The following is a 24,000-nucleotide window of genomic DNA, read 5'->3' as shown; positions in this document are numbered from 1 at the left end:
AGGAGACGGTCAGTTTTACACTGGTGTTGAGGACAGTTGAGTGCTGTGACTGTCAGAGCACGAGGCTCAGAGGTGCAGGGCATGATGCACAAGGTGAGAACTAGCGTTTCTTGCAACCGGGTGGCATCCATGTGAGTTATAAGCAAAAAAGTGAGCACATCTGCCACTTGTGACTCCATAGCCATGCCACCCACTTTTCTGAAGCCATGGAGAACAGCAAAGCTGCTTACAAGAGGAGCCACCTCCCCAACGAATCTGTCTCTCCTTTGCAGCCTCTCCGCAATTTCTTGCTCTGCAGAAAATGCCTGTTTTCTGCAACGTGCTTAATGGCAAGAAACCGGTCAGAGTTCAAGCTCTGAAAGGAGATCAGTGCACACTGCCCTGTTTGTTGCCTCGCTGCAACAAAGGAACCCATTTTGCACACAAGTATCCTTTGGCTGCCCGGCGGCCACGGCCCCGCTTCGCTATTCAGTGCGCCTTCAAAGGCACGGCCGCCGTGGCACGACACATTGCAGCACCTCGGGCTGCTGAGGATGCACTGGGAGCAGCCCGTGGTGGTGCAAAGCACGGTGTAAAACCATTCTCACTAAGAGCCACGCTAGTGAAAGCCCTCAAATGCTGTTTGGAGAGGTTGCAAGCCCATAAGGAGTGATGGCAGCAGAAGGTTATCGTAGACATCAAAGTGCTTACCGGTGCAGTTGGCTTCATCAGACCAGTCCCTGCAGTCGTTATCGCCATCGCACATCCAGGAAAGACGAATGCACATCCCTGAGCTGCAGCTGAACTCGTCACTTCTGCACTGGTGAGCCTCTGCAAACAAGCACAGGCACTTTTCAGGTGCTTTGGGGGCTGGGGGAGAGGAGGAAGACAATTTCACGCAGCTGATGGACCGAGGAGAGGAGGCTGATGGTTCAGAAGCAACAGCCCATGCAGCCCTGCAAAGCAGAGCCATCATAAAAGCAGCTTTTCCTGCCTTGTCCCTAGCCCTGGACGACCCAGAGGTCCCATCCTGCTCTGTTTACCAGTGTCTTCTCTCCTTCAGTTCAGCACTGACCTCTCTGAATCGCTGAGCTGGAGATAGATGGCCACAAACATGGGAACACCGAGCAACCCACGCCTCCCATGCGTCTGCTGGGCGGCTGCCCAAGGTCAGCCTTTAATCTCTCCCAAATATTTGGCTTTGAGTTACAGGGGAACCCAAGGAGCAGAGCAGGAGCTGGATGACAGCGGCACAGAAGCCTCCCTGCCAGACCGCAGCAAGGGGGGAATCACTGCACGGCCTCGCTGGCTTCTTGCATCCCTTATCTCCTGCCCAGAACACGATGGGAGGAGGTGGTTTTTGGCCAGGGTGAACACAAGGGGATCTGAAGCAGCACTGCCTTGCCCGACATCAGGCTTTCATCCCTCGCGCAGGGACAGGGAAGGAAATTTCAGGCCGGGAGGCAGCTCACCGCAGTGACTTTCATCGCTGTTATCTCCGCAGTCATCCTCCAGGTCGCACTTGTAGGACAGCGGGATGCAGGTCCCTGAGCCCCGGCAGCGGAACTGGGTCTCAGCGTCACACACCGTGGTGGCTGATGCGGCGGGGAGAGGAAGAGGAGGAGGAGGTCAGGGTCGTGGGGAGGGGACAGATCCTGCCACCACAGGCATGCATGAAGGAGAGGGAGAGCATCCCGCAGAGCTTCGCTCAATGCAGCCTGGAGCATTGCTTTGACGTCAATGTCAGTTTTGGGGAACAGGGCTGAAACTCATCCCGCCCCACTGCTTGCAAGCCAGGGCAGAAAACTCAACGGGCAAATGATGCAGGGCACCAGTTGCCTGGCCAGCTCGGGATATCGTCCCTGGGAGCACCTCTTGCTCCCCCTGACTATACAGGGAGCATAAGCGGTCAGCTCAGGTGCAGTGCCGCCACAGCAGACATCTAAATTTGGAGGGGCGAACGCCAGCGCAGGACACTCACGGCAGTTCTTCTCGTCGCTCATGTCCCCGCAGTCATTGTCGTTGTCACACTGCCAAATGCTGTTGATGCAGTTCCCATTGAAGCATCTGTACTGGTTGGGCAGACACGTGTTTTCTGGTGCAGAGGGGAAAACAAAAACAAGCCGGCATGAGGCATGACGCTGCGTTTTGGGACAGCAGGCTGTCTCCTTGTCCAAAGGGCAGCAGGAGAGGCTTTGAAACAGCAGAAGCTGCCACCTCGCAAGGCAAAGCAGCAGCAGGAACTGAGCCTGGTTTTACCTTCCTTCAGGCAAGTGTTGTTCTTCATGACGTAGCCGCGAGGACAGTCGCACCTCACCTCCCCTGTGGGCAGCACGGAGCTGGAAACCCCCTCGGGGCACTTGCAGCTCCGGCCATTGTTGGATTTGGGCAGGCAGAGCAGGCTGCAGGGGTGGGCGATGCAGGCGTTCTGCCCTGGCACCGGGGGAAGGAGGGGGACACCATCAGGGGGCTGCAGACCCCGCGGGAAGCCCCATCCCACCCAGAACCCAGCTTTCAGTTCGCACCCCTGGTTCCTTTCAGGCTGGGAAAAGCCCTCTGGAGATCCTACACCCATCTAAAAAAGAAGCCAGTCCATTACCTGTTGTTTTTCCTTTGTAAAATATTTTCATGTCCATGATCCCATTTAACCGGCCGACCAAAGTCTCCATCCTGGAGCCGCTGGTTTTGGATGCTCGGAAGATGCTCAGCTGCGACCAGTCGTTCCAGTAGATATCATTCTGAAACAGAGGCCAAGCTGTCGGTGCCCCCTTGCACTACAGCACCCAGGCACCCTGCAGTCATGGGGCAGCTGAGTGCAAACCCTCCCCAGCCCGTGGGGAGGAAGATGAGGAAGGACCTGAACTGGGATTTGAGTGTGAGTGGAAGCAGAAGGGGCTAGCTTCAGGGGGCTGTGGGAACACACCCGGAGCAGAAACAGAGCTAGCACCATGCTAGCTCCTTCCCACCAAGCCCAATGTGCTAAAGGCTCCTCATCCACCTGCCCTATGCAAGCAGCAGCCGCAGAGTGTGTGCAATGGGAATGTGTATAAAATGAGAGGCTGCAGCAATACCTTAAATACAGCGATAGCGTAGGGGTGCGGGAGGCTGTCCAGGATCACGGATCTCTGCAGCCCGTTGAAATCCACCCTCTCGATTCTGTCCATGTAGGCTTCGGTCCAGTAGATCCAGCGGTCGTCCACTGAGATGCCGTTGGGCCACCGCACACCCTCCGAGACGATGCAGCTGGCCGAGGACCCGTCCATGTCGCTTCTGTAAATGCCGGGTCTGGAGTCTCCCCAGTCGGTCCAGAACATCAGCCTGCAACAGGCAGAGAGCGTACCCGAAATAACAACAAACCAGCATGTCACAAGGGAACAGGTTATCAAGCGGTGTTTGAATGCTTTACATTCCCCGTCTCTTGCAAGATGTGCCTTTGGGAAAGGAGCTCTTTGCAAGTCAAATGAGCACGAGCGGCAGATCTGCGAGCAGAAGGCAGGCTTATTTAGCTGCAGTTTCTGGGGCATGAGTGCAGCTGGAGGTTACCTAGCTGTGAGCTGCTGTGTGTAAGAGCTGGGAGCACTGCAAGGTGCTGATGTGGCTGTCAGGGTGGTGCTCGTGCTCTAACCAGCCACAGGAGTGCAGCCAGGGTCTGTCGGTGCCTCCTCATCTCCCCCAAGCCTTGCCTGCAGCATGGGTTCTGCATGAATGTGGTGGTGAAGGAGAGGGCTTGGTCTGCGTGGTGCCACCTAGGAATACCAAGGGACCAGGCTGCCACGGGTGGTTTCTTTCTTACCCTTCTTGGGGAACCAGGGCGAGGGCTCTGGGTCGCTCAAGTATGGAGGAATTGAGGACGGTGAGACGCAGGTCTCCGTCCGGATTGGCAACCTGGAGTCGCGATGAAAGAGAAAGGCTGTGCTTAGTGTGGGCTGCTGCACCCCCTAAAGCTTCGTGAAACCTGGGGGGTTTAATTAGTGCATCCTAATAGAATAGCTGCCATGGGCATAAGGAGCAGGTACTGTAAGGTGGACGACAACAGATGGTAGGGGTGGTGAATTTATCGGCAGTTTGGTGTCACCGAAGGAGCTCTCTTTGCAACCCACCTGGCTGGGTGTGGGTGTTGCTTTTTTCCCCCTCACTCTGGCCTCAAAAACTGACCTCAGGGCTGAATATTGTCATGTTCTCCGGCGACAAGTGTAGGATGCAAGGAAAAGGTTGCACCAGGGGAGCTTTGGGTCGGATATTAGGACAAATTTCTTCACAGAGAGGGTGGACAAGGGGCTGCCCAGGGCAGTGGTGGAGGCCCCTTCCCTGGAGCTAGTTAGGAGATGCGTGGACATGGCACTAAGGGACACGGTTTAGTGGTGGGACTTGGTAGGTCAGGTTGATGGTTGGACTTGATAATCTTGAAGGTCTTTTCCAACCTAGATGGTTCTGTAGACCCAAAGCAGCATCACGCCGTGCTGCAGGTGAGGGCTGGGGCTCAGTCATGGCTCTCCAGCAGCATCTCAGGGCCCAGCTGCCCCAAAGGTGCCCTGCTGCAGTCCCCTCTTTGCAGCATGGGTGGTGTGGCCATACCTCGATTTTGGGAATCCCAGCATTGACCCAGTACAGCAACCGACTGAGAGGTTCAAAGGCCAAGGCTTCTACTGTTTCCAGCCCAGTGCTTACGATTATTTCCTGCCCAGAGCTGCCATTGAGACAAAGACGCTGGGAAAATAAAAAAAAATAAAAAAATGAACACAAGTAAGAAAGCAGGAACATTCCCAGCCTCGAGATTAGCAGAGGCAGGCGTGCCAGACAAGCCGCACAGAGCTGAGTGATGAGAAACGCCTGAAATCGGCCTCTCAGCTCAGTCCTGCCCCGGTGGCAGGAGCCCCCCGCTCACCTGGATGATGTCGAGGGTGACGTCGGCCCAGTACAAGCAGTTGTGCTCGTAGTCAAAATCGAGGGCGACCGCCCCGCGCAGCCCGGCTAGTGGCAGCTCCTCGCTGACGCCCGAGGAGAGGTCGTAGCGGTGGATGGAGTAGCGGGTGGCGTACAGGATGAACTCGTTCTCCTCTGCGGGGACAGGGCGCTCATCACCTGGGCACCTCAGGCCCTTTGGGGATGCTCAAGTGGTGCAAGGGCGTTTTGTCTTCCCCCCCTGCTCTCGTGCTAAGGCACCATGGCATAACAAAGGCAAAGGTCCTTGTCTCGGTGGGATTAGGCTAATTAGGATACACTAATAGCCTTACTCGCTCCCTTTATTCACTTGTGCCCCAGGAAAACCCTCCAGCCATTGTTTATCCAGAGGGCCGAAGGAGGAGGCAAGGATGGCAAAAAGCACCGTGACCGCTTCCTTCCTTCGCTAGCGTGCTGCCAATTAGGAACAAAATGCTTCTCTCTGCTCCTCCAAATTCTCATAAAAAAGTGAGAGCGCTGTCCCAGGGGACACCTTCTCAGCAGAAGCTGTCCCAGCGTGGGTTGTGTTCCTGATGTGCACAGGATGGTGCGCAACAGGAACCTGGCCCGGGAAAAAGTCTCCCGGGCGTTAGCACGGTACAAGCAAAGCCCAATAATGCTATTAACGAGGGAGGCTGATGGCAGGGAGTAGCTCTGGCTCTGCACCCCTAATGAGATTATATGGAGATAGGAAACGGATACCGTACACCCGAGGGTTACCATGGCGCGAGCCAACACGGATCCGAAGACGATCAACAAACGCTCTGGGAACACGGCATTGCAAAGCCCGGCCAGCAAAGGACCGTGGATTTATTTTCCGATCGCCAGGGCCCGTCACAGCATGCCCAGAGCAGCTCTCCAAATAGCTGCAGAGGGCTAGGAGGGGTGGAAATCACATCGGTGCTGGGCGAGGAGGAAAGCTACACGCGGTGAGGGCCCCGGGTGCGCCCTGCCTGCAGTGCGGTGCCAGCCTCGCGCAAACCCATCCCAGCTCGCTCTCGAGCTGCCGCGTGATGGCAGATTAAATTAAAGCTGCGAGGAGCAGAATGCAAATAGCTGGCAGCACGCAGGCACGAGAGCGTGTCAGTGCATCGTATGTGTGAGAGGAGAGAGCGTAGGGATGGAGGTGATGTCTTACGGGGTATGTGAGGCTGAAAGGGCAGCCTCTGCCCTGGTCCCAGTAGCCATCGCTAATTTACACCTCAGGCACCAGCCGAAGGTGTCTGAATGAGGCTGTCCTGCTCGTACTCACCAGCCAGCGGGCACGGTACAAGCTCCCCTTCGAGCCGGGACTCGATGTCTCCACCTGTACACGTGTCCCCGGAGATCTTGCGGTAGCTGCAACACACAGAGCCAGGCAGCTTATCTCAAGAAAATTGGTAACGCCACCACGTGCAGCCAGAATAAACCCGTGGTCCTAAGCTCCAAATCAGATGTTGTGATGTATGGCTGAGCATGCGATCCATTTAGTGCTGCTTACGGGGTGTTCGTGTGTGTGCTTTAACAGTTTTAGCACCAGCAGCATAAATGCCAGTGTGGAGAGGATCGGGTTCCCCTCCCGAGCACAACACGTACCCTCGAGTCCTCTTGTAAGTTGAGCCAACGGGGCAAGGTACCGGTGGGTCGTATGGCTTCCCGGCAAATTCAGGGTCGGGGACGCAGACTTCCAATGATAAATCCTCACTCAGCTTAAAGCCAAAATCACTGCAAGGAGACAAATGAGGTGAGGAGGGAAGGGAGGGAAGGAAACCAGTGTCGCTGCGCTGTGCTATTACTTCCCTCTATTTTCGCAAAGAAGTTTTAAGCTCTCTCTCGTGTATTATCAATATTTAGCTGTATACTAACACCGTACAGCCAAGACAGCTTTTTTCAGTGGGACATTTCACAAACACCTCACAAATAAGCCTCCCCAGGGCTGAGCAGCCTGGGCTGGGACAGGCAGTGAGGCAGAGCGGAGCCAGAGCACTCCGGGCTCTGAGCCCCCGCTCTGTGCCCGCTGCCTGATGTCTGCATCTCGGCTTTCCCCATCTACAAAATGGGAGTTGAGGTGTGTTTGGAAAATGCCGTGGAGGAGGTTATATTGCTCTGATTTTGCCGTGGTTCCGAGGGAGGGAGCAGATCCCACCAGCCCTACTTTTTTTGCCCGTGACAAGCCAGCTTCACCTCTGGTCCCATTTCAGCACTGGGCAAGCAGGGCTCCTCAGCGCAAGGTACCAGGCATTTGAGCAGCTTCGAGCTCTGCTAAAAGCCCAGCCTGCAAAAAGCTGTTCGCTTCCTAACCCCAAACGTTTGCATCCAATTGCCAGAGCCCGTTTCCTAATCCCGACAGCTGTGCGGTTGCAGTGCCATGCACACTGCAGATAAAATGATACAGCAGGGCCAGCTGCTCCTGCTCGGGGTCACCGGGCTGTTTAGCAGAGCATCTCTGTGCGTGATGGCAAATTGTCTGCCGTCATTTGAAAGAAGGTGATGGATTAACAATACTTTCCTCTTCTAAAGAACCTTTCAGAGGCTCCCCAAAGGCTCGAGGGATGTTAATTAAGTCTCGTGCCCCATTATTAATGAAAGGATGTTTTCAGTCTATTTAGTTTCCTCTTTGCTATAAAATCAAGCAGCGATACAAAGAGCTAAGTAAATTGGATGTTTGTCCACTTTGAGCGATTGGTCACCGATATTTATCTCAGACTTACAACCCAGACTAAAAGAAATTAATTGGTATTTACCATTCAAAGTCTTCCCTCGTACAAGAGCAGTTGGAGACCATGACAGGCCTGTCAAAATCCTCCCCATTGAAGCACGTCGCATGAGGAGTCCTCCTTTTGAAAACGGTTTTATGCCCCAGTAAGCATTCATTGCCTCTCTCGTCGGAGGGCGACCACAGCTTGTAGTCGTTCTCTGTGCAAGGGACCCCTACGAGAAGGGACAAGGTTGGCTTAAAAAATTGTGCAGGCAACCCAGAACGAAGGATTGGGAACAGGAGAGTGCCGGGTCCCCGGGGAGGATGCGCCAACCCCAGCCTCTCGCCCGGTCCCCGGCTCCGTGGCGGTGAGGTTGTGATGCCTCATGGAGCTGTTCTGGTTGCCAGACAGATCCGCTTCTAACAAAACGTCAAGGGAATCCGCTGCAAATTTTAGTCGAGCAAATTCCTCTGCCAAGCTTAAACTGCTCTTTGATTAAAAACGCTGCCTCGCAATCAAAGCTGAAACGGGTTATAAAACATTCATAGGCACAAGCCTTCAGAAGGTTTGTTCTTCTCTGTTCCTGCTGAACAAATCCCTCGGAGACGAGGGAGGGGGTTTGGGTGCGAGCGTCTCCAGCAGCCGTGTCCACATGGACAGGGGCATTTTTGGGGTGGATGCGCTGCGTGGGGACCAGCCGGGGTTTGGCAAGAGCTTTATTAAATTGAGCAGCCTGGGACAGGATGGCTCTTGTGTGCCTGACATGGTCCTGGTGGTGTCCCCTTACCCAGCACGTCGGTGGTGTTGATCTGCAGGATCAGCCAGCTGTGGCCGTTCTCTTTGTACGAGCCGAAGATGGTGAATATGGTGCTCTTCTCCCCGGGCTCCGTCAGCAGCCCGTACACAAACACCGGCTTCTCCGAGAAGGTGAACGTTTTCCAGGTTTCCCCTTCGTTGGTGCTGTACCTGCAGAAAAAAAGGACCGGGATGTCCGCAGTGGGCAAGCCCTGCCCACACCAGGGCAACCTCTGGCCCCAACCCGAGGCCAGCCTCCACTGTGCCTCCCTTACTTGAGCTGGTCGGTCTCCGTGCCTTGCGCGATGGCCACGAGAATGCCCCCGTGGTCGCCCCAGGTGTAATAATGGGGCCCCGACAGTGCCTGGAAGAGAAATGGGGGTGAAGGGAGAACATCAGGCCATGGGGATTAAGGGGTGCTAGGGCATTTTGCACATCCCAGCATCAAGACCCTGAGTTCGTGCACGTTAGGATGCCCCTGGCTTAACGCTGAGATCGCCCGCAGCAGAGCCACGTGGGATCAAGAGGAAAGTTTTGCTGGGCAGCACGCGTTGTCAGGACTGCTGTCTGACCCACACAAACCCCTCAGGTCACCCAGTGTCTGGAGGCACCAGAAATTCAGCTGATTATGGGCCGACCCCTGCTGTCAGGGGCAGCCAGCCTCGTTTCCCTAAATACACAGCTGTGTGCCGTGCCATGGGCTCTCCTGCACCGAACTGCTCGCCCTTCAGCTCCCCACCTCTGTGCCATGCCCGAGAGCCCAGCAGGGCCTCGCTGCCCTCCTACAGCAGCCGAGAAGTGCTGCTTCTTGGGCTGTGAGCTTTCCTGAGAGCTGAAGGAGAAATAGGGCTGTGGTGAGCAAAAACAAGCCCCGGAGATGGTCTGCGCATCCGCCCCCAGGAAGAAACTTGTTGTGCTTCCTGCTCCCCCCCTGCTCTGCGCATTGAGCCCCAGCACAAAACCACTCTGCTTTCCTCCCCGGGGAGCTCGGCTTCGAAACAGAAAGCACGGACGTGCCTGACTCTGCTCGCAGTATGCACCAACGTGCTCGGGGATGGTCTCGTGAAGGGCACCAAGCGCATTGGCTCCTTTTTACTGCTTTTTCAGACCAAACCAGCGATCTGCAGAGCCAAAAGCCTTCCAGCAGCTTCCAAAACCAGGAAGCAAAGGCTGTGTTGCTGCTTCCAGCTGGCAAACAACGGCACGGGGTCGTTCCGCACCCCTGCACGGGACACAAAGGGGCTGGGTAGGGCAGCGGCTCGGCGCTGTGCACCGTGGCTCTGCTTGTCCTCAGCGTGCTTTCATTGCCCTGCGAGCCAGGGGGGAGCACGGCACTCAAAAGTCTCAGCTTTCTGCATACTCTCCCTGTCCAGAACTGCAACGATCTTGCCAGGGGAAACTTTGGGTTCCCACATGGGTCCCCAGCCGGATTTCGGAGCTGCCAGCCCCAGGGGTGCTGTGGCAGCAGCCAGAGCTGTGGTGTGCCCAGACACTAACCCAGACCGCGCGGCACTTACGGGGAGGAAAAGGAGGCCGTTTAATTCACAGGACTAAATAGCTTGCAGATGTTGAAATACCATATTACACTCGCAGCAGAGCGCGCGGGCAGACCACAAATACTGCCGCAGACCAGAACACCCACTTAGTAAACAGCATCGAGCTCCCTGTAAACTGAGGGCAACGTCCCGTGTTTCTGGAAGATGCTGGAGCCTCTCCAGCCCCTTTACAAAAGCCCTGGCTGTCAGACTCATCTAAAAGGGGCCAGATGACCCGGGCCAAGGACACGTCCTGCGAGCTGAATAAATACAAAGAGAGGGGAGAGCTCTGCTGCACGTGAAGCGCTGCCTTCGCCACAAGGCTCCCCTCCACCGTGCCTGTTCCTACATCTACATCCTACAAAACGTACATCCTACAAAAAAAAAAAAAGCCTTTTTGCTTTGATCTCGAGTAGCATTCAGCATCTTCCAGCTACAGCTCTTTGATGCCTGCATGGAGGTCACCTTTAGTGCCTGGGGGCTGCACGGCTCTTATCAACGTCCCGCCTGCTGCACCGCCGCTGCGGCTGAGCTGGCGAGCGAGCGCCCTTACCTCCCTCCACCTCGCCCCGGCACTGCTGGAGATGTAGACGTTGGTTTTCCTTGCCATGTTCCTGCCGACGGAGCCTAGGAGAATGAGAAAAATCATTCCTCTCCAGGTACACAAAGCCACTGCTTAAAATGAAGCCAGCCACCTCAAAACTATTCTTGTCGGTAAGCCAAGTGGCAGTGATGGAGGAGCTGATTTCTCCCAATAGAAGCCAATGCTTTAAAACCAAATATTTTAAGGACTATTACAAGTTTTAAAAGCAGCTGGGGAAAAGCATATGGCTATAAACACAATCAAACAAAATGTGCTTGTAGTTCTGCTAATGTTCTGTAACTTGTTTTCTACGGGAAAAAAGTGAAACAAACCGCGATTTCTGCGCGTTCAGGCCCCCCTTCACTTGGACTGTGTCAGGAAGGAGGAACAGAGAGAAGTGGGCAAGGTTTCTAATGTCGCCGTGCTGCAGCGACACGGACGTGCTGTAATTACTGGGAGAACAGGGCAGCAAAATGCACAACGTAATTGCCATTGTGTAAAATCCCTCCTGCTGGTGCATCTGGGAGCGAAATGCCACCGAGTTCTCGGTGTCCTGACAGCAAGGAGCCCCCGAGCCCTCCCCGTGCAGCCCCGGGGCGGAGAAGCTGTACCGGTGGCGATGATCAGTCCCGGCGCCGACTCTTTGGAGAGGATGGGCATCCTGCGCAGCTGGAAATTCAGCAGCTGGCTCAGGCGCTGGGCCAGGTGGAGGGAGCAGCCCTGGGAGAGCTGGAAAAGCAAAGCGCATCGGTGGGCATCCATCCCTCGTCCCACCGAGTCCTGCGACCCCCCTCCGCCCGGAGCTACCTCGCAGTTCGTCTTCTCCCCGTAGCGCGTCTGCGCCGGGGGCTGCAGCGGCTCCCAGGTGCCCCCCTTGTCGAAGGTGATGACGGAGCGCATGTTCTCCTCGCTGAAGGAGCCGTTGATCAGCGTGGCGATGTAGACGCCCCGCACGCCCTCGACGCGGTGGAAGTCCGCAAAGGGCTCGTTGGCAAAATACCTACGAGGAGAGGCAACGGGGAGCTCGGGGGCATCGCCTCGTGAGCCTTTGGGAACCAAAAGCAGCCGACAATTACTGGGATTTCGGACGGAGACCATGCTACCTGACCAAGGTGTCGCTGCCAGCTCCTCCCGGGCTGTAGTACAGCACGTTTTCTAGGGACAGGGAGAACTTCAGGCCCTCTGCCTCCGAGATGTAGAGGTTGGTGCGGTTGTTGTCGTGGCTGACGCACACGAACACCTGGTCCTCCGATGCATCGGCGATGTAATATTCCTGCGGGATGCGAATGGGAGGCTTACGAGCAGGGCTTACACGTAGGGCGATTTAGCGTTTCCACTCAGCTAACGGTCACTCTTCCCTCTGCCCTGCAGCTGGGAGGTCATCTCGGACAGCTCCGCTTACCTTAATTGGGTGCTTGGTAACGAACTGGGCCACCCGCATCGGCTTGCGGTTGAAGGAAACCCAGAGCTGGACCGACGGCGGCTGCGAGCTGCCCAGCAAACGCTGCGGCGGAGCAGAAGGAAACATTAGGAGCAGATTTCATCCCTGAAATCACCCTGAAATCGGCTGAATGGGGCAAATCCACAGACGATGTGGCTGGGAAGCGAGCTGGCACCCACTGCCCGCCTCCCTGAACCCAAACCCACACCGCAGGGATGGTGACAGCATCCCTACAGTAGCGATGAACACGAGCATCCCTCCTGCTGCCCCTTCTGCCAGGTCAGGTGGAGGGAAGGGGGCTGGATTTAAGCAGAACAGCCTGTCCTCGCCTTCCTATTTTTAATGATTTGCACCAAGTAAAAGGCGCCAGCGCTGAGCCAAAAAAGCAAAAGCTGGGGGCAACACATTTCACGTGGGATGCCAACGGTAAGAACCCAAACCCAGATTTAGGCTCCAAAAATAAGCGGCCTGATTTTTCCCAGGCTCTGCATCGCTAAGCAACCGCGGCTCCCACGGCGAGGAGCACGAGTCAGGAGGTCCCCGCGCCTCCGCGCCCGAGACGCGGCCGCTCTCCTCCCCTGCGCCGCGGCAAGGTTTGGTGCAGGGACCAGATCCCGATCATGGGACCCCCATTGCCAAACCGGGGGGTTCCAGCCAGGCTGATTCCACCAGAGTGGGTCCTACTGGTCCTCGAGTACAGCTAATTTTAATGCTTATTTGGTGCAACACCAGCCAGTACAGGAGCAGGAGGAAGTGTGGCGGTGACCCCTGCGCCCAATGAGCTCTCCAGGAGCAGAAACAACCCTGAAGAAACCCCAAATTGAAGTTGTGCTGTAAAAACTCAAGGCTCAACCTAGCTCCAGCTGTCAGGGAGCTGCCCACAAACCCGAGGGCTGTGCAGGATGGGCTGGCTCCTCCACATCCCCACGCTTCCCCTGACACCAGCAGCGCGCCCAGATAAAATCTGCAGGCTGCAGGGCGGGCGCAGCGCCAAGGCGCCGGGGCCTAGGAGGTGTCGGAGAGATTTCTGAGAAACTGAAAGCCCTTTTCTGAGCCGTCGCCCACGAGGTGATGTGTTTGCTGCTCGCTGCTGAGGAACCACGGTGTGGCTGTGCAAGGAGCCACCCCCAAAGGGCAAACAAAGCGCTTGCTGGAACAGCCTCGATGGCAGCGGCAGGGGGGGGAAGCAGTGCCTGCATCTTGTAAAAAGGACGGTGCTCCTTAAATTCTAGAAAGAACAAGTGTTGAATCTCCTTTGTAAAGGATTTGCCAACAATGAAAGCACTGATAAGGTGCATGATGCTTTCAGCCTTTCCTTTGGGTTTGTTTGAAACTGGCTGACAGCTTCAAAATCAGAGGGGGACTGAGCTGCCGGGGGACGAAAGGACCACCGCCATCCACCGCCACCCCCTTCCCTTAGGAAAGCAAAGTGACAGCCCGGCTCTCTTGCCGTGCTGCAGCACGTTACGCTGCTTGGACCTAGCTCATGCTTGAGCATAATCCTCGCCGACACATGGCCTTCAGCCACCGAGCCACGTCCCCCCTCCTCCTGCCTCTGCAGGCATCCCGTGCGTACTCCCAGGGCCCGGCACTTGGCAGCCTGACCTACTTCTGCCCAGCTTGATGAAAAAGAGAGTAGGAGACAGCAAAGAGGCTCGGCACTACCTTATCCACGGCAGCGTGAGGGCATGCAGTGAAGGCAGTGGCTGATAGCCCATGGGGAGCCTCGGTGGCAAGCTGGTCCGGAGGCTACTGATGGTCCAGAGGCTACAGGATGCAGCAGCAAGGAGCAGCACCCCTAGCAAATGCTCTCACTATGCTTTAGACATAACCATGTGCTAGTTGTTTTGTTCAGGCTCCCAGCCCCTGCCCGCCGTGGCCACAGCGGTACGTTACGAGCGCGGTGCTCGCACGGTACGTACCACAGACTTGGTGGCAAACAGGTATTTGTCCCTGAGCTGGAAGTCTTCGGCGTCTTCCAGGATCACCTCTTCGTTTTCTCGGGTTTGGAAGAAATCTGTGCTGCGAATGACAGTCGAAGCCCCGGAAGGCTCATGCCGCTCGATGTACACCGTGTTTGGCTTATCGTAGGGCTCGACGCCCCTGGAATTAAAAACAAAAAGTGAGGTTTTGTCATTCCTGAGCTCACAGAGCAATGCAAAGGCACCGAGGAGCCACAGCCCTTTACAGAGATGTGTTCAGCATGCAAAGTGAGGCAGGAGCTGGAGCACCCCTGGCTGCACCCAAGGTGCAGAGCCCAGGGAGCTCTAGGGAGGAGGAGGCTGTGCAGTGCCCATGGGAGCTCCGTGAAAGGAAGAGGGACTGGGCACGGCTCGGGGAACGCAACGGCAATGTTTGCCCAGGTGTGTTTGCCTCCTGAAGTTACCGCGGCGCTCTGTGTTTCCTATTTTCCTTGTTAGCTCTAGGCCAGGAATGATGGGTTCGGAGACCTCGCAAGCCCTGTTTGTCAAGCGCTGTCCCTTTTGATGTGACCCCGAGGAGAGGAGATGGAAATCTAGATTAAACGGCAAGTTTGCATGCTGCGAGGTGTGTGGTGAAACTACGGAGATGGGGATAAGGATCGGGAAGGTTCGGTGCTGTCCTGGAACGCCAGTGAAGCTGCCCTGCTGGAGGAAGCTCTGGTGGCCAGGGAAGAAGAAAGCTGGTGCCCAGCAGCTCTGCCACCAGCTCGGCCCCTGGGCTGCCACTGGGTGCCTGGATGGGACTGGGAGCACCTTGGCACACCTAAAAAAAGGGGGGAGAGGGCCAGAGCCAGGTGGAACACAAAGCCACGACACGTACCAAGAAAACGACTTGACGTGTTCCTGAATCATGATCCAGGTCTGGCCAAAATCATCCGATTTCCAGAGCTGCAATGACAAAAGGTGAGAGATGCCAGGGGGACCCGGACCCTGCAGCGTTTCCAGAGAGTGCAACCCACGAGAGGGAACCCCTCCCACCAGGAGGATTTCCCACTGCCTGCCGAGCTGCTCGGTTTTACAGTAACTCAGAATTAAAAATAACTTTTTTCTGATGTGCCCGTGGAGCGCAAGGGTAAATATCCGGGCGGAGCCGCCTCCCTCTCGGGGCCGGTTGCAGCACCGAGCACAGCAGCGCGCCGTCACTGCCCATCTGCGGCTGCAAGGAAGGCAAAGTTCACGAGCAGAGATAGCATCTCGCATTGCGCCAGCAAGAGCAGCAGCAGCGATAAACACGCCCGCCCGCAGGCACATCAGCCCCTCTGCAGCTCCCAGCCTCCACAGGACCCGTGTCCCTGAAAGCTGCCTGATTTTTTTTTAATTATTTTCTAAGCACTGTGGTGGCTCCCAAGCTGTGATTTTTGCATCTTTTTTGCTTGCACCCACGTTTGGCCAGCCCCAGCAGCCTGCCCGGGCCAGGTTCTGCTCGCAGCCAGCTCCATCCCATCGGGAAGGCATCAGGGTGCTCACAGGACCGTGCACGCATCCTGCTCATCAGTCCCTGTTCATGCTTTAGGGGATGCTTGCTCAGCCTCAAAATTTCGCACATGCCGTGCATGTGTGTATCTGAAGGTGATGTAATTATTTACAAACTGTACCCTGTGCCTCCAGGGGAAAAAAAAAAAAGAAAAGGGGGTTGTTTTCGAGAAGCAATTTGTTATGCAAGACCCAAAGCCAAACCACATGCCCACATTTAATGCTGCAGAGGCCGTTCCTGGCTGAGCTGCCCGGGCTCTGATGTGAGATAGGACTGCAGCAGTAAGGGGGATGGGGGCCAAGGGGTCAGGGTGAAGCCAAGGTAGAAGCTCTCACCTGCTTGTTGGGATGGGACCTGTCGAAGCCCAAGACGAGGTTAGGGTTCCTGCTGTGCAGGAGGAGGTCTGCTGCCCTGAAGGGGATCGAGAAGCCCTGGATGCTCTTGCAGAAGTCGGTGGTGAGCCAGAGGTACGGGACGAAAGCATCCACAAAGATATACTGGGGACAGAGGGAGCAGGAAGGAAGGAAGGAGACAAGCAGGAGGTCAGTCTCCAGGAGATCAGAGCAGGGCACGAGCTACCAGTGAGAGGGAGACAGGTCCTGGGGGAGCATTTGGGTGGGTGAACTCTGGAGGGGAGGACCTTGGCCCAGTTACCCTCTCCTTTGCAGAGGGGAATATCCGTGGGGATGGCGAGTGGCAGCTCAGCTGCTGCAGGGCAAGGACGTCCCACCCACTTTATGAGAGCTTCAGCTGGGAGAAAGATGCCCTTGTCCCTTCCACCCCAAAGGGCTCGTCCCTCCTCACCCGCTGGTTGTCGGCCGGGCTGTGGTAGAACTGGGCGATGGCCACGGCGCTGCCGTTCCCGTCCCCGAAGCTGAACCGCTCCGAAATCTTTTTAAAGCTCTTCCCGTAGTCGTAGGAGACGTAGACCTGGAGGAACACACCAGGTTACGGCGGGCCCAGGCCACACGGTGCCAAGGCAGAGGTGAAGCAAGAAGGAACCCGCAGCCACCCCATGCCGGAGCTGGGCAGCATCACCACGGGGCATGGTGCTCTGTGTGCTGCTGGGGGGTCTGCTGTGCCAGAATTGACCCCAAAATAGTGTGGGGTCATCATCACACTATGCTTATCTCCCAGGGCAAACCTGGGGGCCTCTCCTGCATCTCTGCCCGGAGCAGGAGGCTGTGAATGCTCACCCAGCACCGAGGCGCCGTGGGAAGGGCCGACTGCGGTACTTACGTCGCTGTTTTTGGGACCCAGCAAAGACAGGCTGTCTCTAGCCAAGGCCACGATCACGTTGCTCTTCTCTCCTGCCCAGTGAACGACCATCTGGTTGTGGGAGTCGTTGAGGCTGACCTGCAGCGCGGAGGAGAAGGGCACCGCCGTCAGCCTGGGCTGCGGGGGCGGCCGCCGGCACCGGCTCATCCGTGGAAACGCACGGGGTTTGGGGAAACTCCTCCAAACCGGGGCTTGGGGAAACTTGTTCAAACCATGAGCTGAAAAACCCGAAGGCAACAAGCCTGGGGGCTTCATGCCCAGCTCCTCAGACCTCGGTGGGGCTGGGGAATGAACCCATGGGCATGCCTCAGCCCCGGTAAGGTGCTCAGCACTCGCTGCAAGCTACCACAGGGTTAAAGCACCGAGAAGACTTCCCCGGGGAGGAGGCGGTAAAGGAGCACCTGTTATGAACATGCTGGTGAAACCTACGTGTCTGAAGGGGTTCGTTTTCCTTGTATTTTTCCTCGTTGAAAGAGGATTTGGGGGACGACAAGAACAAAAATGAAAGCCGAGGAACGGTACAAGCCCTGCCCGGCCAGGCGAAGGGCCAGAAGGAACCGGAGCCACCTTCCCGTGGCGATCTCTGCACCGAGCAGGACATGCCGTTTCCCTAAACAAATGCAACCAGACGCAGCCCCTTTACACCCCGTGCCCAGGTTGTGCCAGGGCAGGGAAGGGTCCCTCCGGGGATGCCATCGCAGCACCGCTGCAGCAGGAGCTGAAGGTGCAGGAGCTCTGCACGACCCCCGGTGTCTGCAGGCAAGCTGCAAAAATACGGGGCTAAGCCCTTCTTAGGGCTGATGCCCTGCAGCTCCCAACCCTGCCCCCCCCCCCCCCCCCCCAGTGACCAGAAAATAAATGCTTGGGAAAAACGAGGGTTTTAGTCTGCAAGGGGGGGAGGCGAGTGGAACAGAAGTCTCCAAATCCCTCTTATATAATGGGTTCGTGCAAGGGGGGAAAATAGTAATAAAGAAACAAATTAAAGTCATGCAGGGGGGCACTGAGCAGCTCCCCAGGGCCGGTGCCCAGCTCAGCTCAGCACAGCCCCAGTCTCCCCTTTTTCCCCATTAAAAGCAGAACATCACATTTATTTTTTTTTAGCTATATCCCGGTTACACTAATTATTTTGTTCAGGTTCCCAGTCGTGCCAGGGATGAGGTCGGTGGCTGCAGGTTTATTGCTGTCAGAGTTTGGGGCTGGGGGGTACGGGGGGGCTGGGGGTGCAGGTTCCCTCCCAGGGTTGTCTGCTCCCTGAAGGCAAGGCAGTGCCAAGAGGCGCCTGGCCTCCCCCAAGCACATTTTCTCCAGGAAGGGTTTGTCACCGCCTCCACGGCGTGTTCAGTAGCACTTTGCATATTTTTCTGCCAGAAATCTGACACCAGGACAGTTACAAAAAAAAAAAAAAAAAAATCCAGATCAGGGCGCTCCCACCTGTGCCTCGCTTTAAACTCACAAGTAACACCTAAAGGTTTTTCCCCATGAGCTAAAAGACTGAGCCAAAAAGGGGACCTGTCACTGGGGAAGGGAAACCAGGGACATGTGGGCATGCCCCAGGGCTGGGACAGGGCTCTGGGCTGCCCGAGGAAGAGCAGCTGAACCTCAGGACCTGGGGCAGCCTAATTAGGGCTGAGCCCTTATACAAAGGCTGAGCTGAGGCTGAGTAAGGTTTGGCTGCCTGGGAGGAAGGAGGAAGCGATGCTGAAGTTTGGGCAGCTGCAAGCTGCTGACCTGGGCTTTACCCCGGGGCATGAAGTCACCAGGAGGCTGCCCTGTGCTGTAAGTCCCCCGGGAACTGAAATTCTGGTGATCCTAAATGCTGTGGGGATGTGACGCTCAGGGCAGTGACAACCAGGCCCCCCGTCCTTGTTCTCCGGGTGGCAGCAGCGCCTCGTGCCCCAAGCTAACGGCTCCTGGTGCCCAGTTGACCAGGATGTGTCCTGTGAAATAGCATAAAAATCCCTTATCCCTGCCCTGAGCAACCTGTCCCTGCTTGCAGGGATGACGCTCGCTCAGCAGACCCCAGTGTCACGGTCCCTGGCTCCCCTGCTGGAGGAACCTTCCCCAGGAGCTGCTCGAACCTAAAAGGAGGCAATGGCCGGTGCCTAATGGAAGCAGCATTTAGCATAAATTCCTCTTAATGGGGATGTGTTTTGGTCTCTGCCAAGTGATTAAGTGTATATGAAATATGCATGCAATTCTAATTTGTCCTCCTAATACGTGAGGTGCCAGATGAAGTCCGGGAGGGGAGAACAGGAGCCAAGGCAGAGCGGAGGCTGCTTGGATCTGGATTTAACACAGTTAATGCTGCTAGCGTTGCTCACGTTCGGTTTTCTTCCTGTTAACAGCATCCCCCGACACGTGAAGCTTGGCGTGGGGTGAGCGGGCATCCCTTGGAGCTGATGTCTGGCCGAGCAGGTAGGAGCCTCCTCGAGGTGTGAAGTGCAGAGCCTGACCCTGAGCTCGGCTGCTGCCTGTGCCGGGGAGGTGGCACTGTCGTGGGGTGTGTGACCACGGCACGGGCACCTCGTGTTAGCTGCTAGGCAGGAGCTTCTCAGGCTTGGCTGGCGTCGGAGGACACCAAATCCCTGCTTCTGAGCCCCTGCGAGGCCGGGCTGCGTGGGAGGCTTGGCTTTCCCGGGGAGAAATCGCCCCGCTCGGCTGCGATGAGCTGCGGGCAGAAATACCGCGTGCTCGCTGGCTCCTAGCAGCACCTCACAGCTGAGTGCAGTGACAGGCATTTGGGTGTTCTGGGTGGCAAGCGGGCTTAGGAGCTGAGTGTGTGCCGATGGGTTTATTCTGCCCTGAGTTAGCGCTTTAGCTGCAGGGTTTGGGCTTGACCTCGGCACGTGCTTTTAATGAAGAAGTGACGTGGTGTGAGCCCTCGGTGCTGGAAAAATGGGGCTGTACAAGGAGAAAAAAAAAAAAACGGACTCCCAGGGTTATGTTTTTTTCCCCGTCCTTGTTATGTAACGAAAATGAGATGCTTAAAAACAAATGTGGTTCCTAGAAAATTTCTGAATAATTAATAGGCTATTACCAGGGCTTGATAAGTGAGCCTGCTGGAGAGCCACGGGCCTCTGCGGTTTTGAGCTGCTGCCGAAACTTTCAAGGTTTGAGGCTGGGATCTTGGCAGGAGGGAGGACACAAGCTTTGCACGTTCCTGCTGCTCCAGACATTGTGTGGGTGCTTCACTGGTTTGGCCGAAGCCTTCGTGCAGCCCACAGCACGCTGCGGCCACGGTCCACGAGCCACTGCTCACTTAGGGTGCTCAGAGAGCAATGCCAAAGGCTCAAGGGAGATGGTTGCAGAAAAGGAACTGGCTTAAACGTTTTGCTTCTGTTGGAACAGGGACACGGGAAGCGGTTGGCAAAAGGGGTCAGAAGCGAAGCTGCTGCTCAGGTAGCTCAGGGCGTTTAAAGTGTGGGATCTGTGCCTCCTGTCCCATGGCTCGCTGGATGCTGCAGAGGGCTAGTGCTTGTCTGTCCCTCCCCGTGCCCCCAGCAAGGTTTGTGCCACGGTCTGCTGTCACGGAGAGCCACGAGGCAGCACCCGCACCGTGTGCCTGCTGCATCCGCGGCACGCTGCGCTCCTCGTGCGCTCCCCCTGAAGCTCCGTTACTGTTCCTTCTGCTCAGCTCCCGAGCATCTGCTTCTATCCCTGCCACGGTATTTTTAAAATACCTTCTGTGCCTGCCGTGCCGCTGCTTGTGGCTTGGACTGAAAATGCCAGGGCCTGAAATCATTGATATGAAACACGGGTGACTCATTTTGGAGAGTGCCAGGCCCATGTTAATTCTGCTAATACCGAAATCATCTGCTTGCAGAGCTGTTTTCTCTCTGCTACCACCAACAGAGCTCTCCTTTTGCTGCTGTGCCTAAAAGGAAGGCAAAGGGGAAATGGAGGGGGGAAAATGGGTGTTGGGAAGGAAGGGGCAGGGGGTCTGGGGATCCGTGCCAGGATGTGCTGCCCCAGGTGCCAACAGAAAGTCCCCGTCTGATCCGGGAAGGTCTCTGCAGGGCCGGCAATCTAGGTCAAAATTAAGTATGGTTCAAATCCGATGTACAGTAATTGATTTCTCCGCTCACATAGCTGGGTGGCGTTTACCCCGCGAAGCACTTTTCTCTGTCCTTGGGAAGAAGAAAAGCTCTTTGGCACTTTGCGAGTTGTTAGGGGAGGGGAGCTAGGTGGGCTTGCTTTCAGGGATGTGCTAATGGCCTCAGAAGAAGAGAAGCTCTCGCTCTCTGTGCTCAGGGGCTACTTCGGCTGTGTGTTATCGGGACGTGGGGCACCCAGGGGCTCCAGACACCTCGATGCAGCTCTGCCCACCGGCACCAGAGGTCCCTCCAGCCAGGGAGGAGGCTGCCCTCCAGGGAAAAAAACATTACTTTCTTGGTAATCTCTAAAAGCACTGTGTGACAGAGGAAGATGTGTGCTACCAGCTGAGGACGTCCATGGGGTCCCCAGCCCCGTGAAGGGGCAGGGGGTGGCAGGAGCTCACAGGAGCATGGGGAGAGGCGCGGGGCCTGGCGGTGGCAGCAAGCAGCACAAGTGGAGCAGCTGTGGTTAGGTGAGATGTCTCGTGTCCCAGCGTGGCTAACAGCAAAGGTTTCTTGCTAGTTGCTTGCTTTCTGGTGAGGGAGGGCTGGTAAACCCCATCGAGACAGGAAAGGGCGCTCTGCAGCTCAGTGCTAGAGGTGTGTTTGTGCTGGTGCTGCAGGGGAAATGCTGTCCCTAGCCCTGATCCCCCCCTCTGCCTCCCAGGACTAGCAGATGGGGTTAGTTAACATCCTGCCCCACCACTTTGCTGCTGCTGCTGAGACCCCGGCATGCTTGGAGCCAGCACACAGGTAGGCAGCTGGTGCTGCAACTTCTTTTGCCTCTTGCTCTTGCACTACACAAAGTCCTTTCAGGCTCTGAGGTTCATGGCTGGTTTTCCCCCCCAGCAGGGGATGGGATTTAAGTGGGGTGGTGGGGATGTGTGCTGAAAGCATCCGCTCCTGGAGCCCAGGACCTGCATTTAGGTCTGAGCAGGGATGCGTAGCCAAAAACATAGCTGATGGTCCCTGGAGTCTGGTGCTTGGCCTCGTGGCTTTGGAGTAAGAAAAGCTGGAGGGAAGCCTGGAAGGCCCCAGGGGTTTGGGCGACTGGCCTCGGGATGCCAAAGTTGCAGAATGCTTTTGCTGTAGCCGTGCGTGCAGCCCGGGTGAGGAGGAGACCGCTCGTGGGGAGCTGAGTGGGAGATCCACACAACGAATTGTGCTCGTGTCTTTGTTCCTGTTTAGGGCAAGAGGCGTCCAAGCCTGTTACTGAAGGTGCTGAGCAAGCTGCGTCTGGCTCCTGAGAAGCAGCGAGGGCTTTGGACTGCCTTCCCCACCTTGTTTCTGGCTGTTGCGGTGCGTCCCTCTCGCCCTGGTCCCCTGGCCACGTCACCTGCAGCGGTGACAGGCAGCACCAGCCTCGTGCCTCGCTGCCCTTCACCTCCACACCAGGCTGTGAGCAGTCCCACAGGGGCTGCATCGGGACCGGGGCAGAGCAGGGAGCTTTGGGGCACGAGCCAAGGTGCAGCATATGGCCGAGCGACCTGCCAAGCGCACGGGAGCAGGATCCATCCCAGATAAGGGTCCCCTGCCGTGCTGTCGGTGGCTCGCTCCAAGCGCTGTCCCCTTGCTGATGTCCGTCCGTTACAGGCTGCTTGTCTGACCGCACAATTTTCCGCTGGCATTAGAGGAGCACCAGAGACACGGGAGGGATGGGGGTCACGTTGTGCTCGCGATGAGCCAGGAGCATCGTTGTATGGGGCTATTTCTTTTTTTCTTCTGTGCTGTGATGGAGGCTGGGATGTGCAGTCACCTTCTTCCTTTCTTTTCTAAAGTAGACCGTGATTTAAGGCACTGCAAGGCCTCGCAGAGGGGCTGCATCCAAAACCACTCAAAAGTGGTTTTTTGGGCTAATAAACTCAGTAACGACTGGTACCTAAGCTTTAACATTTTCACGTCCTGCCTCAAAGCAGCAGAAGGGCAAATTTTGGTATTCAACCTGCACATGATGCCGCTAGCGAGAGCGACTCAATTCTCCAGGCAAATGCCTTCTGAAAGCTTAAGGCAGTGAGAAAAGACCCAACAGAAGCAAACTTTGATGTGCAACTCCCACTGCTTCCTCGTTGTCCCGTTCTGGGTGTCGCTGGGCTTACCGCAGCCTCCCAGATTCGCTGCTACGTGTCCAGGCTGGGGAGGCTGCTCGTGCCTGAGCTGTGCAGGGAGGCTGGGGGGGAAAACGCCTCTTACTGAAGATGAGAGGCAAATATAACGCTTTTCTTTCTGAAATAGGGTCGCGGAATTTTTCTGAAAGCAGCCAAATGCTGGGGCAAGAGAAGGCAAAGCGGGTTTTCAAGGGGGGGGTAGGAATTGGTTTTCCTGGCCTAAAAATCAGGGAGCAGGGATTTAGGAACAGCACAGGCACTGTTCGTGCCCCTCTAGAGCCAGGCCTGCCCTGTGGCTGCCTCTTGCCCATCCTAGAAGTAGCAAGAAGGGGAAATTATAGGGTCTGGAGGAGGTGAAGTGCTTGCTAAGGAGGCAAACAGATGTGGCTGAGGGCAGGGAGCCTCACCTGCGGTGTGCCTTGTCTGTGCCCCCCCCAGGGCAGCCTTTTGGGGCTGCGGTGGGACACGGGCAGTGTGAGCCAGGAGGGTCAAATGAGGCAACATTTAGTCTGACGTATGGAGATTAAAAACCATGAAGAAGAGGATGGGCTATTTCAGCCCGAAGCCTCCCGCGGCAGGCAGCCTGGGTGTAATTCCTTCACATCCCTCAAGTGATGGAAAAGGGGGGGGGGGGGAGGAATTCTGGTCCCGGCTGCAAAACTTGCCAAGTAGCTGAGCCTGAGCAGGGGCGCTTTCAAAACAGCAATTCCTGTGCTTTGCTGAGGAGCAGCTCCTCTCCCTGTCTTTTCTAAAAGCTGTGGGGAATGGCTCAGAAACACAAAATCCTTACGGAGAAGGGCACGGCGCATCCCAAGCAGCAAGGTTTTCTACCAAAGGTCACCCCTTCCACCTGGTTTTTGCATGGTAGGATGTTTGACACGGGCACATTCAGGTGATCCTACCCACCCCACGGCCTCGCTGTCCCCTCTGTGCGCTAGCCAAGGGGCTACCTGGCGGTGTCACCGCCACGTGCCCTTGGCCACCGGCAGCTCCTGCTGCTCGTTTCGGTGGGATGGAGCCCGTGAGCATGCACCGCGACCCGAGCAGCGCCAGCAGGGCAAGGTGGCTGAGAACAAGGCGACGAGATGTGGAAATCGGTGGCAACAGCGCCCAGC

The 24,000-nt window shown here is 56.4% G+C and overlaps 1 protein-coding gene and 1 long non-coding RNA gene across 5 annotated transcripts in view; one reads left to right on the top strand and one right to left on the bottom strand.

Moving 5' to 3' along the window:
• SORL1 (sortilin related receptor 1) overlaps nt 1-24,000 on the bottom strand; it is a 42,662-nt gene that overhangs the window by 17,822 nt on the left and 840 nt on the right. For both annotated transcript variants that reach the window (XM_066981339.1, XM_066981338.1), the window contains exons 2-25: nt 16,648-16,764; nt 16,213-16,338; nt 15,744-15,905; nt 14,755-14,822; nt 13,875-14,055; nt 11,914-12,015; nt 11,615-11,784; nt 11,319-11,511; nt 11,123-11,240; nt 10,482-10,555; nt 8,669-8,757; nt 8,386-8,564; nt 7,644-7,830; nt 6,496-6,624; nt 6,173-6,258; nt 4,865-5,037; nt 4,555-4,686; nt 3,773-3,864; nt 3,051-3,297; nt 2,579-2,717; nt 2,239-2,412; nt 1,961-2,074; nt 1,452-1,574; nt 691-810 (exon numbers count right to left, since the gene is read on the bottom strand). In XM_066981339.1, the coding sequence (XP_066837440.1) occupies nt 691-810; nt 1,452-1,574; nt 1,961-2,074; nt 2,239-2,412; nt 2,579-2,717; nt 3,051-3,297; nt 3,773-3,864; nt 4,555-4,686; nt 4,865-5,037; nt 6,173-6,258; nt 6,496-6,624; nt 7,644-7,830; nt 8,386-8,564; nt 8,669-8,757; nt 10,482-10,555; nt 11,123-11,240; nt 11,319-11,511; nt 11,615-11,784; nt 11,914-12,015; nt 13,875-14,055; nt 14,755-14,822; nt 15,744-15,905; nt 16,213-16,338; nt 16,648-16,764 (3,295 nt within the window). The remainder of the gene's footprint in view (nt 1-690; nt 811-1,451; nt 1,575-1,960; nt 2,075-2,238; nt 2,413-2,578; nt 2,718-3,050; nt 3,298-3,772; nt 3,865-4,554; nt 4,687-4,864; nt 5,038-6,172; nt 6,259-6,495; nt 6,625-7,643; nt 7,831-8,385; nt 8,565-8,668; nt 8,758-10,481; nt 10,556-11,122; nt 11,241-11,318; nt 11,512-11,614; nt 11,785-11,913; nt 12,016-13,874; nt 14,056-14,754; nt 14,823-15,743; nt 15,906-16,212; nt 16,339-16,647; nt 16,765-24,000) is intronic.
• LOC136786728 (uncharacterized) lies at nt 17,899-23,009 on the top strand. 3 transcript variants are annotated; one of them, XR_010826224.1, is made up of 4 exons: nt 17,899-19,101; nt 20,035-20,085; nt 21,448-21,533; nt 21,969-23,009. It is a non-coding gene; the product is annotated as an uncharacterized lncRNA (long non-coding RNA). The 3 variants fall into 3 exon arrangements; XR_010826225.1 differs by lacking the exon at nt 17,899-19,101 and adding an exon at nt 19,119-19,865; XR_010826223.1 differs by lacking the exons at nt 17,899-19,101; nt 20,035-20,085 and having other exon boundaries at nt 20,909-21,533.

The sequence above is a fragment of the Anser cygnoides genome, chromosome 21, assembly GCF_040182565.1.
Source record: "Anser cygnoides isolate HZ-2024a breed goose chromosome 21, Taihu_goose_T2T_genome, whole genome shotgun sequence".
NCBI classification, from domain to species: domain Eukaryota; kingdom Metazoa; phylum Chordata; class Aves; order Anseriformes; family Anatidae; genus Anser; species Anser cygnoides.
The sequence above is the reverse complement of the archived record's forward strand: the minus strand, read 5'-3'. Positions and strand labels throughout refer to the sequence as shown.